This window comes from Macaca fascicularis, chromosome 11, assembly GCF_037993035.2.
Source record: "Macaca fascicularis isolate 582-1 chromosome 11, T2T-MFA8v1.1".
Taxonomy (NCBI): Eukaryota; Metazoa; Chordata; class Mammalia; order Primates; family Cercopithecidae; genus Macaca; species Macaca fascicularis.
Genome location: NC_088385.1, coordinates 23,655,333 through 23,670,108, shown reverse-complemented (window position 1 = coordinate 23,670,108; position 14,776 = coordinate 23,655,333). Strand labels below are relative to the sequence as shown.

General features: G+C 36.3%; 1 protein-coding gene across 2 annotated transcripts in view; it reads right to left on the bottom strand.

The window, feature by feature from the left end:
- Nucleotides 1-14,776, bottom strand: part of SLCO1B3 (solute carrier organic anion transporter family member 1B3) — a 91,560-nt gene that overhangs the window by 61,469 nt on the left and 15,315 nt on the right. Inside the window, exon 3 of one of the 2 annotated variants that reach the window (XM_015430175.4) lies at nucleotides 1,570-1,711. The exons of the other annotated variant lie outside the window; for it this stretch is intronic. Within the exon in view, the coding sequence (XP_015285661.3) occupies nucleotides 1,570-1,711 (142 nt within the window). The remainder of the gene's footprint in view (nucleotides 1-1,569; nucleotides 1,712-14,776) is intronic. 2 annotated transcript variants of the gene reach the window in all.

Genomic DNA, 14,776 nt, shown 5'->3' with positions numbered 1-14,776 from the left:
TAGAGATCAGCCTGGCCAAATGGTGAAAACCCATCTCCACTTAAAAACATGAAAATTAGCCGGATGTGGTGGCACACGCCTCTAATCCCAGCTACTTGGGAGGCTGAGGCAGGAGAATTGCTTAAACCCAGGAGATGGAGGTTGTTGTGAGCTGACATCAGGGCACTGCACTCCAGCCTGGGTGACAGAGGGAGACTCTGCCTCAAAAAACAAAAACAAACAAACAAAAGATACAGTATTGCATATAACCTATCAACATCCTCCTGTATGCTTTATATCATCTCTAGATAACTTCTAATACTTTTAATACAATGTAAATACTATGCAAATAGTTGCTATTCTATGTTGATTTTATTAGTATCATTTTTATTAATATATGGCCATTTTTTAGTTTTATATTTTTTGAATATGACTTGCATCCACAGGTGTGGAACGTGTGGATACAGAGGGTCATCTATACACGGAGGTATACTCCAGAAAGAGTAAAGATGAGATTTGAAGTCACAGGATTCAAAAAACAGAGGTAAGCAAAGAAACTAAACTGATAATGATGTTCGAATAATTGCTATTAAATAGCGGCAAAGTTTAACAAATATGTTAAGGATTAATTTCGTAATAAAAATAGACATACAGTGAACTAAACTTTAAAACTAATAACATTCCAATTCTAAAATTCTAGATGATTTCATTGAGCTTGGGAGGTGAAAAAGTAAAGGACATGTAGAGTGTCATATCTTTGAATGACAAACATTCTGAATTCATATAAAGAGATAAATTTTCCTTTGACAATTACATTTGAGTCATTAGTTAAGCATTGTGTAAATACAGTTAAAGTAGAAACAGAAATTGTAGGAAATATTTGCAGTCTATATAATAGACAATTTGTTGGTCCCTCCAAATAATTAGAAAGTGAAAAGAAAAAGCGAAAATCAGCAGAAGCTATGAGCTAGCAGTGGGTAAAATAAGAAAAAAAACCTATTTTCAATAATTATATAAAACCTCACTATTGTTGGAGAAAGCCAAATTAAAATGATGACATCAAACCAATATCTTCAACGTTCAAAAAAAAAAAAAAAAAAAGACTTTAAACCCCCAATGTTGTACACAGTTAAACACTAGAACCTAGCATAGGTTGCTCCTATGCAGTCCCTCCACTTAAAACCAGAAGAATTATAGTCCTCCCTCAACCTTTCTTCACACTGGAGCACCTTGAGACAAGGGAGATAAAGCTTCCAGAAAAGTTAATTTGCAAGCCATGAGTTTGTGTAGGATCAGAGTTTTTCAACACCCTCACTATAGACATTTTGAGAGGGATAGTTATTTGTTGGTAAGTCTGTCTTACGCATTGCATAGTGTTTAGCAGCATCCCTGACCTCTACCCCTACGTACCAGTAGCATCCTCCCTGCCCCAGCCCATTTATGGCAACAAAAATGTCCTAACATATTGCCAAACTGCCCATGAGAGACAAATTTACACCTAGTTCAGGCCCAGTGGTATAAAGCATACATAAACAGTTTGTTTTTTAACTTATGCCAGTATGGTTATCAAAACACACACAAAAAAGTTACCAATTTCAAAACTTCCATCAATTAAACCAGCAAGAGAAGAAGATATGTCAAATCTCCTTTCTATTTGAGTGATGGACATTTTCATAATGATTCCACCTAGTGCTCTAGCAATATAGCTGAATGACAGGGCTGCCAAGAACATCTAAAAACAGCAGAAGAAAAAAGGAAAATTGGTTAATCAAAGAACTATATGATGTTTATAGGTACATGGAATTAAAACAGTTTTTCTTCTTTACTTGAAAACATTATTTTTATCATAAAAAGCATACCCATTTTTCCCTATACAAGTTGAAACTTCTCAGCCTTATAATATTATCAGTACACTACTAAAGCATGATTTTCTAACTTGGTTACAGCATTCGATTGTTAGAGGAGTGTAGTTAAGGTTGCTATTTTTAAACTAATTTCATTAACTTATTTATAGGAAACTAGACACTGTTCTCAGATGGCCATGATGGTGAGCTATTCTTTATTTCCATGTGAATAGCATTGGCTAACTGGGAGGGGAACGGCAGTACATTCGCAAAGGTAGCACTTCCAGAAGTCAGCTGAAAAATAGAACTTTGTGGAGGCAAAGAGGCATTTTACGTCCAACACAAGTGACTGTATCAGTGTGAGATGTAATGGTTGTAGATGTTTTAATTTCTAATATCATTTTAACAAAATGTGTTGATTCATCCTTTCTCTTACAGCTCATATCTACATCCATAAGAATTCCTTTGGCTCTACTATTAAAATATTCCCACTTTTGAACCGCATGTTTGTGTTCCCCCCAAATTCATATGTTAAAGCTCAAATTTCCAGTGTGATGATAATTGGAGATGGAACCTTTTAGGGGTACTTGATATGAGAGTAGAGCTCTCATGATGGATTCATACCTTAATAATTAGAGAAATGAGAGATTCTCGCCTTCTCCCCCTGCCCAAGAACTGGTATCTGCCTTCCCATATCCAAGTAGCCACAGGAATGGAGAAGCAGGTTGGGCTTATCTCTCAGAACAAAGACAATTAAATGTACATCAGAATCTGCACTACCACAGAAAGATTAAGTGCAGCTCCACTGCCATAATTTACTGTGGTGCTAGAGAGGTCACAGTATCATAGACATGAGAGAAGATCTTGAGTAGAAACCAGCAAGTCTTTTCAAATAAAATATTACACACACAAGCCCAAAACACACAAAGAGGAATGCCTACCCAGAAAAGCCTGAGAGGATAGCCAGGTAGAGTGGGAAAAGTTCTCCGTATAGAAAATTGGAGTGCAAAGTCTGTGAATGTTGGTGGATTCTCCATATGCAGGTATTTTGTCAAGGAAAAAATAACAGGGCCTGTAAAGAAAGAGAGACGCCTACAAATTCAAAGGAGCAAATTAAATCTCCAGAAAGTGACCCGAAAGAAATGAAGATATAGATCTTGCCAGATGACAAGCTCAAAATTACTGTCAAGTATGCTCAATAAATTGAAAGAGAGCACAGATAAACAACTAAATGAAATTAGAAACATAACCAATGAACAAAATGTGAATATCAATAAAGATGTAGTAACTACAGAGAACCCAACAGAAACCCTGGAATCAAATAATAAAATAACTTAATTGAAAAATTGACTAGAGACTCAACAGAAGACTTGATGAAAAGGAAAAATTGGTAAACGCAAAGACAAAACTTTGAAAATTACTGTAGCAGAGAAGAAAAAGAAAAAACAATATAAGGACTAAAGTAATTGGCCGGGCGCGGTGGCTCACGCCTGTAATCCCAGCACTTTGGGAGGCCGAGGCGGGCGGATCACAAGGTCAGGAGATCGAGACCATGGTGAAACCCCGTCTCTACTAAAAATACAAAAAATTAGCCTGGCGCGGCTAATTTGTGGGCGCCTGTAGTCCCAGCTACTCGGGAGGCTGAGGCAGGAGAATGGCGTGAACCCAGGAGGCGGAGCTTGCAGTGAGCCGAGATCGCGCCACCGCACTCCAGCCTGGGCGACAGAGTGAGACTCCGTCTCAAAAAAAAAAAAAAAAAAAAAAAAAAGAAGATACAACTGCTTAGAAAATATTCTGGCTAGAATATTTGTGTGCTTTTTTATAGTTAACTTTCAGTTTCCATAGTTTCTATTTTCATTTTGAATTGAATTTAAGTATTATAAATATAATACACAAGATTAGAATACACTCTCCTGGTCCGTTTCAGGAAAACTAATCTCTTTATTATTCAATTTATTTCATATATACCTTTTATGTCTTATGTTTTCTCCTTTTATTTTCTTATACTTCCTACTCACTATACTATTTTCTTCTTGACAAAAGTAGAAAACCATCTATGGACTTGATATATATGTTCTGCAAGAAATGAAAGTGTGCTTTGAAATCAAAAGATATGGATCCAGTCATTTTTTGGTTTGTTTGTTTTGCTTTTTGATGTCTGTTTGTTTGCTTTGCTTAATAACTTAACCAAGATGGAACAGTAACACAATTCACTGAACTGTAATTTCATTATTAATAGGAGGAAAATATAGAATATTTAACTTATTTACTTCAAAGGGTCATGGTAAGGGTTCAAAGAAATCAATGATTATGTGTTTGTGAATATTTGTCAAAACATTGAAGATTAATGGAATTTGAAACACCACTATTGATTCATCTTTTTTGTCTCTCTTTGTATAAGAGAAACAAACTACATTAACTACATTCACATGCTCCATTTACACATTGTTTGGGTTTTTTTGGGGTACTAGGGCTAAAGCAGAAACAGAATTAAGGGCCAAGGCCCTTCCCGCTACCTCAGTATAATACATTTAGGCCAAGTTTAAGATATATATTATGGAGTGAATATAAAGCACTTGATTGTGTACCCCAGCCTAAAGATTTAAATCTGTGTTAAATATTAGCTTTATACCTTTAAAAAGTAAAAGTTCTAGTCTTTGTAAATCTATGTTGGTTTTATTTAATTTTACTTTATTTTATTACATTATGATATTATTTTAAAATATTTAATTACATGATGAAATATGTAATAAAATATTTAATATTTTAAATAAATAAAATATTTAAATAACAAATATTAAAACATTTTAAATAAATTAAAATATTTAAATAAAATATTTAAAATATTATTTTATTACATTATGATAACCACTTTATAAAGTTTTTGATGTTGTATTTTTATTTTTTTCTGTGTTGACTAATCACAGGCAATTATATCCCTATCAGTAGTCACTTTGGCAAAATAAACTTCATATGACTAATTCCTCTTTTTTTTTTTCTTTTTTTTTGAGATGGTGTCTTGCTGTGTCACCCAGGCTAGAGTGCAGTGGCACGATCTCAGCTCACTGCAACCTCCGCTTCCCAGGTTCAAGTGATTCTCCTGCCTCAGCCTCCCAAGTAGCTGGGATTACAGGCACCGGCCACCAGGCCTGGCTAATTTTTGTGTTTTTAGTAGAGATGGGGTTTCATTATGTTGGCCAGGCTTGTCTCAAACTCCTGACCTCGTGATCCATACTCCTCGGCCTCCCAAAGTGCTGGGATTACAGGTGTGAGCCACTGCACCCGACCAATTCCTCTTAAATTTTTAAAGTGTTTGTCATTTGTGTTTTCTGTGCATTTCTGTGCTTTTAAATTTGATTTATTAGAATCAAATTTACTGTCATAATCCCACCCTTTTGTGATATACTAGCAGTTGCTTGTGTCTTTGAATTTGGTTACTGACAAAGTTTAAGGTGCTTTACTTAAAAAATAAACTTATTCAGTCATAAGTTTTTCCCTTAAATCATCATTATATTACAACATTTTAAAGTACGTCAAAGTTTTCAAAATGGTAGACTTTGACATAATTTTTAAGTCATTCATCTATACTATGCTTTAAGAAGGGAGGTGTAAGCTCCTGCACTCAAAGGCCTCTAACCTGAAATCATCATGAACCTGTCTTCAACTTTACCTTTGTCTCTTGGACCCAGTACTTCTGGTATTGAGCTCAGTATCCCTCGTCAACTATTATATACTCATTTTATAAAATGATAGGTGTCTTAAAGAAAAACCAATCCGAACTTCTGAATATGTAGACACAGAGAATTACAAAATGCAGTGAAAGCTTTCAACAATAGACTAGAACAAGTAGAAGAAAAAATTTCAAAGCTCAAAGACTAGGTCTTTGAATTAACCCAATCTGATGAAAATAAAGAAAAAAAATCAAAAGAAATGAACAAAGTCCCCAAGATGTATGAGACTATGTAAAAGAACCAAATCTAAGAATAATAGATGTTCCAGAGGGAGAAGAGTAAACTAAATGTCTGAAAACATATTTTGTTGAATAATTGAGGAAACTTCTCTGACCTTGCTAGAAATTTCAATATTCAAATACAAGAAGCTCAAAGAATTCCTGGAAGATTTATTACAAAAAGGTCATCACCAAGGCATATAGCCATCAGGCATCTCAAGTCAAAATGAATGAAAGACTTCTAAGATCCCTAAGACAACACTAAGAGCATTAGGTAACCTATAAAGAAAAAGCTATCAGAGAAACAGCAGACCTCTCAGGAGGAACCTTACTAGCCAGATGTGATTTGGGTCCTGTCTTCAGGCTCCTTAAACAGAACAACTGTCAGACAAGAATTTTGTATTCATTAAAACTAAGTTATATAAATGAAGGAGAAATAAAGTCATTTTCAGACAAACAAATGCTGAGGGAATTGGTTCTTACCAGACCAGCTCTACAAAAAGTGCTTAAAAGGGGACTAAATCTTGAAAAAACAAAGCTTGATACACACCAAAACTGAACCTCTTGAAACTCACAGGGCCTATAAACACACACACACACACACACACACACACACACAATTAAGAATAAAAGTATCTAGCTAACAATTAACATGATGAATGGATCAATACCTTACATCTAAATATACATGTTCAATGTAAATGGCCTAAATGTTCCACTTAAAACATTCAGATTAACAGAATGTATAAAGAATCACAAACTAACTGGCTACTGTCTTCACATGACTCAGATAACACATAAAGATGCATACAAACTCAAGGTCAAGAGGTGAAAAAAGATATTCTGTGGAAATGGAAATCCAAAAGTGAGAAAGAGCTATTCTTATATCAGATAAAACAGACTTTAAAGCAACAACAGTTAAAAAAAAAAGACAAAGAAGATCATTATATACAAAAAGATATTAAATGTTTATGCACCTAACAATGGAGCTCCCAGATTCATAAAACAATTAGTACTAGACCTAAGAAATCAGTAGCAGCAACACAATTACAGTGGAGAACTTGAAAACTTCACTGACGGCACTAGACAGATGATCTAGAAAGTCAACAAAAACAATGCACTTAAACTACACTCTAGAACAAATGAGCCTAACAGAGATTAAAGAACACTCTACCCAAGAACTGCAGAATAGACATTCTTGTCATCAACACATGGAACATTCTCAAATGTAGATCATATGATACATCACAAAACAAGCCTCAATAATTTTTTTTCATATTCAGGCACCTCCAAACATATTTTCTTTATTTCCTCCAGAGAACAGGCTTTAGTTCTGAGGTCCTTGTAAACATTTAACACAAAAGAACAAACTAGAAGCATCTATATCCTTATCCTGTGTTGCTGGGGTGAGTTTATACAAGGAGAAGTTGGGACAAATGCAGTAAGCACAGGTGAGCTTCTTACTCAGTTCAAAGTGGGTCTTGGGATGAGAGTTCCACATAGCCAGGACAGCTGACTTTCTGTGATTTCCAAGGGGCACCCAAGACGTTAAGGGCCACGGTCCTTGGGAAAGACTGATGAGGTTTCTGTTCATTGTTGATCAAGATCAAGCCTTTTCACTAACTGGGGCTGCTCTTTCCAAGGAGTCAGAGATCAGAAAGCTGGTAGAATCATACAAGACCATCTTGACAGTATGTGTAGAACTGCTTCTCCCATGTGGCTACCTTGTACATAGGGTCACAGTCAGCCTGGTGAGCTCAATGACATAGTCTAAGTCTTGCTGGACAATAAAACGGCTTCCATCACCTTGGCTAGCAATGAATCCATCTCTGAAACGTAGCAGGATAGAACTGGTGCTTTTTTTTTTTTCCCACAGAGTCTTGCTCTGTCACACAGGCTGGAGTGTGACACAATCTCAGCTGACTGAAACTTCTGCCTCCTGGGTTCAAGCAATTCTGCTGCCTCAACCTCCAGAGTAGCTGGGATTAAGGCATGCACCACCACACCCAGCTAATTTTTGTATTTTTAATAGAGATGTGGTTTCACCATGTTGGCCAGGTTGGTCTCAAACTCCTGACCTGGGGTGATTCGCCTGCCTCGGCCTCCCAAAGTGATGGGATATAGGTGTGAACCACCACTCCTGGCCGAATAATTTTTTTAAATTGAAATCATATTAACTATTTTTTCAGACAACAGTGGAATAAAACTAGAAATCAACTCCTAAACTATACAAATACACGGAAAATAAACAATCTGCTCCTGAATGGTTTCGGGGTTATCAATTAGTGCAAGATGGATTTTGTTTTTCTTTGAGACAGAGGCTTACTCTGTCACCCAGGTTGGAGTGCATGGTGTGATCTCAGCTCACTGCAACCTCCACCTCCTTAGTTCAAGTGATCCTTCTGTCTCAGCCTCCCAAGTAACTGGTACCTCAGGGGTACATGCCACCATGCCTGGCTAATTTTTGTATTTTAGTGGAGAGGCGGTTTCACAACCTTGGCCGGGCTGGTCCTGAACTCCCGACCGCAAGTGATCCACCCACCTCAGCCTTCCAAAGTGCTGGGATTACAGGTGTAAGCCACTGCTCTTGGCCAGAAATTTTATTTAAAAATGTGAAAATACGTACATATATATACATGTAAATAAGGTATGTATAGATAAATATCTTGTTTAAGGTATATAAAGTTTAAAGTGTATATATACACACACACCTTATATACCATATATATATATGTTTAAAGCATACAAAGGTTTTAAATAAAATTAACAATAACTTAACAATCAATTCCTTAAAAGGAGTATAATAAGTTGAAGCGGAGAAAATTTAAAAAAATAATAAATGCAAATTTTCCAATATTCGACAAAAATATGAAAACTTCAGATTGAGAGTGCCTGTTGAACACCCAGCAAAAGACATAAGGACACACATATATGGAGAAAGTTTAGTAAAACATAAGAATATCAATGATGACAAAAAAAATTTAAGTCTTTCAGAAAAGAAAGCATATCAATTTTAAACAGCAAGTGTGGATGTACAAAAGATGAATAATACTTTTTTTTTTTTGAGATGGCGTCTTGCTCTGTTGCCCATGCTGGAGTGCAGTGATGCGATCTCGGCCACTGCAAGCTCCACCTCCAGGGTTCATGCCACTCTCCTGCCTCAGCCTCCTGAGTAGCTGGAACTACAGGCACCCACCACCACGCCTGGCTGATTTTTTTGTATTTTTGGTAGAGATGGGGTTTCAAGGTGGTAGCCAGGATGGTCTCAATCTCCCGATCTCATGATCCACCCACCTCGGCCTCCCAAAGTGTTGGGATTATAGGCATGAGCCCTGTGGATGAATAATATTTTTGAAGTATTGAGGTAAGAGAACATTGAAACTGTAATTTTATATTTAGCCACATAGTCATTCAACTATAAGGAAATATATTCTCGAGCATATAAGGTTTCAAAAGTGTGCAATGTAAGATTCACACTGAAATCAAATTTGGAAGATATACTTAAATAAAACGAATCAAATACTGAAGATATTGTGTGAGATTTATAAAACAAGGTGAATAAAATACTTGATAATTTTGTAATTGTCTTTTAAAAGATGAGACCAAAAATAGAAAAGGAGAGAAAAGAGATATAATATCTAAAATTTAAAATTTTAGATGGAAAATTGAGACAGTATCAGAGATTACAAAGGTTAAAGAGGCATATCAAAGAACATGAGAGCATGTATTTTAGTATGTTTTGGGTTTCTATTAAAAATATAGCAAAATATAGCATATAACAAAACCGAGTACGCTATAAACAACAGAAATTTACTTGTCACAGTTCCAAAGGTTGAAAAGTCTGAGATCAGGACACCAGCAGGAAGAAGGTCATCTTCTCACAGTAATCTCACGGTGACAAGGGCAAAATAGCTCTCTGGGATCTTTTTTATAAAAACACTAAGCCCAGTCATGAGGAATCTGCTTTCATGACCTAATCACTTCTCAAAGTCTCTACCTTAGGATCAGAGATGGTACAAATATTCAGAACATAGCAATATGCTACAGTGTTTGCCTTGTTATAAAAGAGATAAATATATCAATTCAAAAAGTAGAAGAAAACATTAAAAGGCAACAGGGAAGGGAGTAAATTGGCATAATATTCTAAGATGGTAGAAACAAGTCTGACTATCTAAAATACAATAAATGTAAGCAGACAAAATTGCTAATTTAAAGACAGAGATTTTTCAGTTTGGATATTTTTTGAAAAAACTAAATATGTGCTCTTGATAACAGGTATTCCTAATTCATGAGGAAGTGTTGATGATGGTAAAAGAATAAGAAGCAATTAAAAGAAAATCTTGTAGCTATATAAATAATAGCCCAAATAGACTTAGACAAACATCATTATGGATAGAGATCTCTATATATTGATATAAGTGTATTAACCTAAAAGATAAAATGATTATAAAATAATGGATTTAATAGGTATAAAATATATAAACAAAAGTCAATAGAATTACTGTGACTAGAGGAAATTTCAACATATCTTTGTTTCTCAATTATGATAGGTCAAGTAGTCAAAGTATTAGCAAGGACATAGAAGATCTGAATAACACTATCAACAAGACTGACCTCTTCGACACATATAAAATTCTACATTTGGCTGGGCACATTACTGGCTCACGTCTGTAATCCCAGCAGTTTGTGAGGCTGAGGCAGGTGGATCACAAGGTCAGGAGTTCAAGACCAGCTTGATCAATATGGTGAAACCCTGTCTCTACTAAAAATACAAAAATTAGCCAGGCACGGTGGCATGTACCTGTAGTCCCAGCTATTCAGGAGGCTGAGGCAAGAGAATTGCTTGAACCTGGGTGGCAGAGGTTGCAGTGAGCCAAGATTGCGCCGCTGCACTCCAGCCTGGGTGACAGAGTGAGACTCAATCTCAAAAAAAGAAACTCTACATCCAACAATTCAAAGAATATGCATTTTTCTCAAGTACATGAAGGAGAATTACAAAAATTGATGATATATTTGGACACAAAAAAGTCCCAACAGTACACATGGACACAAAGAAGTGAACAATAGATGCTGAGGCCTACTTGAGGGTGGAGGGTAGGAGGAGGGTGAAACCTAAAATCAGTCATTGAGCTTACACACACTGAGCACTGATGTTTGCCTGAGAGAATAGTGACTCAAACACCTGTGTTTTCATGGAGCTTAATTTGTGGTAAAGAGAGATAGATGATAAATAAATTACATATATATTACATATAATATACAATAAATACATATTATATGTATTATATATAACCTATTACTCTATCAAAGGTTATATTATATACAACATATCTATATATAAGGTTATATATAATATATATATAAAATACATACTCAATCTAAGGTTATATTATATATAAAGTTATATATAACCTATTACTCTACCTAAAACATATCTGAGTTCAGATCTTGGCTCCATCTTGTACAAGGTGTGAGAACTAGCGAAATTCATTTGCCTTTTCTATACCTAGGTTGTTTTTATCTGCAAAGGGAGATAATAGCATCTGGTTGATGGAACTATGGTAAGGAAGAAAATCTACTAACACAAACAAAACACTAGAGTAATATCTCATACATAGTAAGCGCCCAACAAATGTTAGCCACTACTATTGTTTCTCTCATCTTCTCTTTTTATGTCGCTGAATTAGATCTATTTTTACCATTGTTTTCATTATCTCTGTCTATATGTGTGGATACTCCTAATTCACAAGATTTCAAAATTCATAAGATTTTTGGTAATTATTTTTACTGAAAAATTAAAATACTGATTATTAAAAAATTATCCCATTATGTTGTTCCTCATGAATACAAAGTAGGCATAGAAATGCTACTAAATTCAACTGCAGACACACAAGTCTTTACAAAATTGCTGTAATGTGATTGTTGAGGTTAATATTCTTTCAATGTTAACAATTTAACTTAGTGAAAAGATCCCTTTAAACATCATTTGTAGATGTGATTAATCAATTTAGCAATGTTTTTGAAATCATGATGTTAATCTTATTCAAATATTTTTCCCTAGCACTGGCTTTTTTTTTTTTTTAATTGATACAGCGTCTCACTCTGTCACGCAGCCTGGAGTGCAGTGTTGCAATCTCAGCTCACTGCAACCTCTGCCTTCCGGGTTCAAGTGAATCGTCTGCCTCAGCCTCCTAAGTAGCTGGAACTATAAGCGCATGCCACCACGCCCGGATAATTTTTATATTTGTAGTAGAGACGGGGTTTCATCATATTGGCCAGGCTGGTCTCGAACTCCTAACCTTGTGATCTGCCCACCTCGGCCTCCCAAAGTGCTGGGATTACAGGCGTGAGCCACCACACCCAGCCTGGCTTCTTTATTGGACTGAAGGTAATGTGCCTTACATACACTGCTATCTTCCTAACTCCTAGCTTTATTCCAAATATGCTTTAAGGGATTATTCTAGAAATCTTATTTCTTCCACCAGTTTGTTGTCCCTTTGCTATGCACATGAAAGTGAAATCACTGTAACACTCAATATTTAAAGTAAAAATAATTTAGCCCACTCTATTACTCTTAGACAACAGAAGGTAATTCACTTGCATTAGCCAATACTTTTTCCTTATGATTGCCATTCTGCTGAAATATTATTCAAATATTTCATCACAACAGACTTTACCAGATATCTCAGAAAACAGATAAACTCTGTGTTACCTGGACAAAGTTAAAAGGAACCTTGTTTAACATTATTGCAAGTGAATGCTGTGAAAGGAAATAAATATTGGAACTCCAATTCACTCTGCCAAAAGAAACAAAATTAAGCTGAGTCACCAACAAGCGGTTTTTTCTTTTGTTCCTAAGCAGACAGCTACAGGTAAAAGGTTAAATATCTCCAGGAGTAGTTACTCTATGTTCACTTTATCTTGGTTAAAGTGTCAGTTTACTAAGTGCAAGATGTATACACAGTTGACTATTTACCTACCTGCTCCTTTTTCTCTGGCAACCTGTGGATTCAGAATTGTGACCATACCCTCACCTCTCTCTTTCCCCTTCAACCTATTTTTCCCCTTTAAATATTGAAGCCCTCAAAATCATCTTTCGAGAAAGGCACAGACTTGTCTCCCTGGTGTATCCTTAAGCTTTGCAAAATAAACTTCTACATTGATTAGGACTTGTCTTCCATACCTCTTGATTTACAAATTTGTAAATTGGTGACCAAGGGAAGGTCTCTTAGTAGAGATGGACCTAACCTTTGACAAGCCTCCTATGGGTGCCAGGTACAAGCTTGAGCTGTCTTCATTGCTCACACTGTCAGAGGCATGTGAACAAGAGCAACTCCATCTTGAATAGGGGCTGGGTAAAATGAGGCTGAAACCTATTGGGCTGCAGTCCCTGACAAGGCATTCTAAGTCACAGGATGAGACAGAAGGTCAGCACAGAATATAGGTCATAAAGACCTTGCTGATAAAACAGGTTTAAGTAAAGGAGCTGGCCAAAACCCACCAAAACCAAAATGGCGACAGAGTGACTTCTGGTCATCCTCACTGCTACACACCAACGCCATGACAGTTTGTAAATGGCATGGCACCATCAGCAAGTTACCCTATATGGTCTACAAAGGGGAGGCATGAATAATCTACCCCTTGTTTAGCATATAATCAAGAAATAACCATAAAAATGGGCAACCAGCAACCCTCGGGGCTGCTCTGTCTATGGAGTAGCCATTCTTTTATTCCTTTACTTTCTTAATAAACTTGCTTTCACTTTTCACTGTGGACTTGCCCTGAATTCTTTTCTTGAGCAAGATCCAAGAACCCCCTCTTGTGGTCTGGATTGGGACCCCTTTCCTGTAACAAAACCAATTGCACATTTTGTCAAGGTCAGGGGGCTCCCACTACAGAGAGAATGCCTGATCTCTCAAAATTTGGTTAAGATCTAAGATTTATTTTGTTCTGCAACACCTTTTCTGGAGTTTCACTTGCTTCAAACAAAGAAGGGGAGTTTTCCTGCTCCATGATGATGAAGGAGACCAGCAACTCCTTTCTGAAGTTTCAGCCCACTTCCCACAGGGACGGTGAGTTTGAGTGTTTCCCCGTTTCTAGGATGGTAGAGAGCAGTGTTCAGCCTGGTCCCCATTCCTAGGCAGTAGCTGAATTGCAGTTTTTGTCTTGGAAATTCTCCTTAATTACTAAAAGTTAATATTAGCAACTAGCTTGCCTTAATTTCTCCTTACCATTAGAGCACTCAGTGATCCCATAAATCGTACAATTGTTTGTTTATTTGGCTTAACTGATTTTTATTTGTTTGTTTTTGTTGTTTCAGTCTTTTCCCCATTAGGTTTGACCAACTCTACCCAACATGGTCAAAACCAAAGAAAAGTTTCAAATTATGGGGGAAAAAGCTACTGAGTTGATTGAATTCCTGCCTCTGTCAAAGGAAAGAAAAAATTAAAAAACAACCAGCAAACAGAAAAAAACATATATTGATTACCTGAGGGGCTTTTATGTACATAACAAAGCCATTTATTCCTAGCCAAGCTAAGATGAAAGAGCAACGGTGGTCAGTAACTAAGATTCTGCCCATTTTTCACCATGACAGCCTGGGTTTGGTTCCTAAATCCAATCTTTTCAGGGTTGATATTTGTGTTACTTTTGATATATCAGCAGTTTGTCACAGCTAAAATATGGTAATGAAATTTAAAAGGCTGTATTTAGTTCTATGGTTAAAAATCAGCTTAATTAAGAGCTAATATCCAAGATACGTGTGTGAGTGTGTATGTGTGTGTGTGTGTGTGTGTGTGTGTGCCTTTATGCTTGCTTTCTCTCCTGAGATCTTGTTTTTTGAGAAAAAGTTCTTTTTTCTTCTCAGTTGGCTGAATTCTGTTTTCTTCATTTACTTCGATGTGTCTTTCCTTCTTTTTGCCACCCTCCACTGTGTGAGGGACCTAAAATCATTTCTAACAGCCTGGGATTCCTTAAGAAAATATAGGTTTCCTCCCAAACTCCT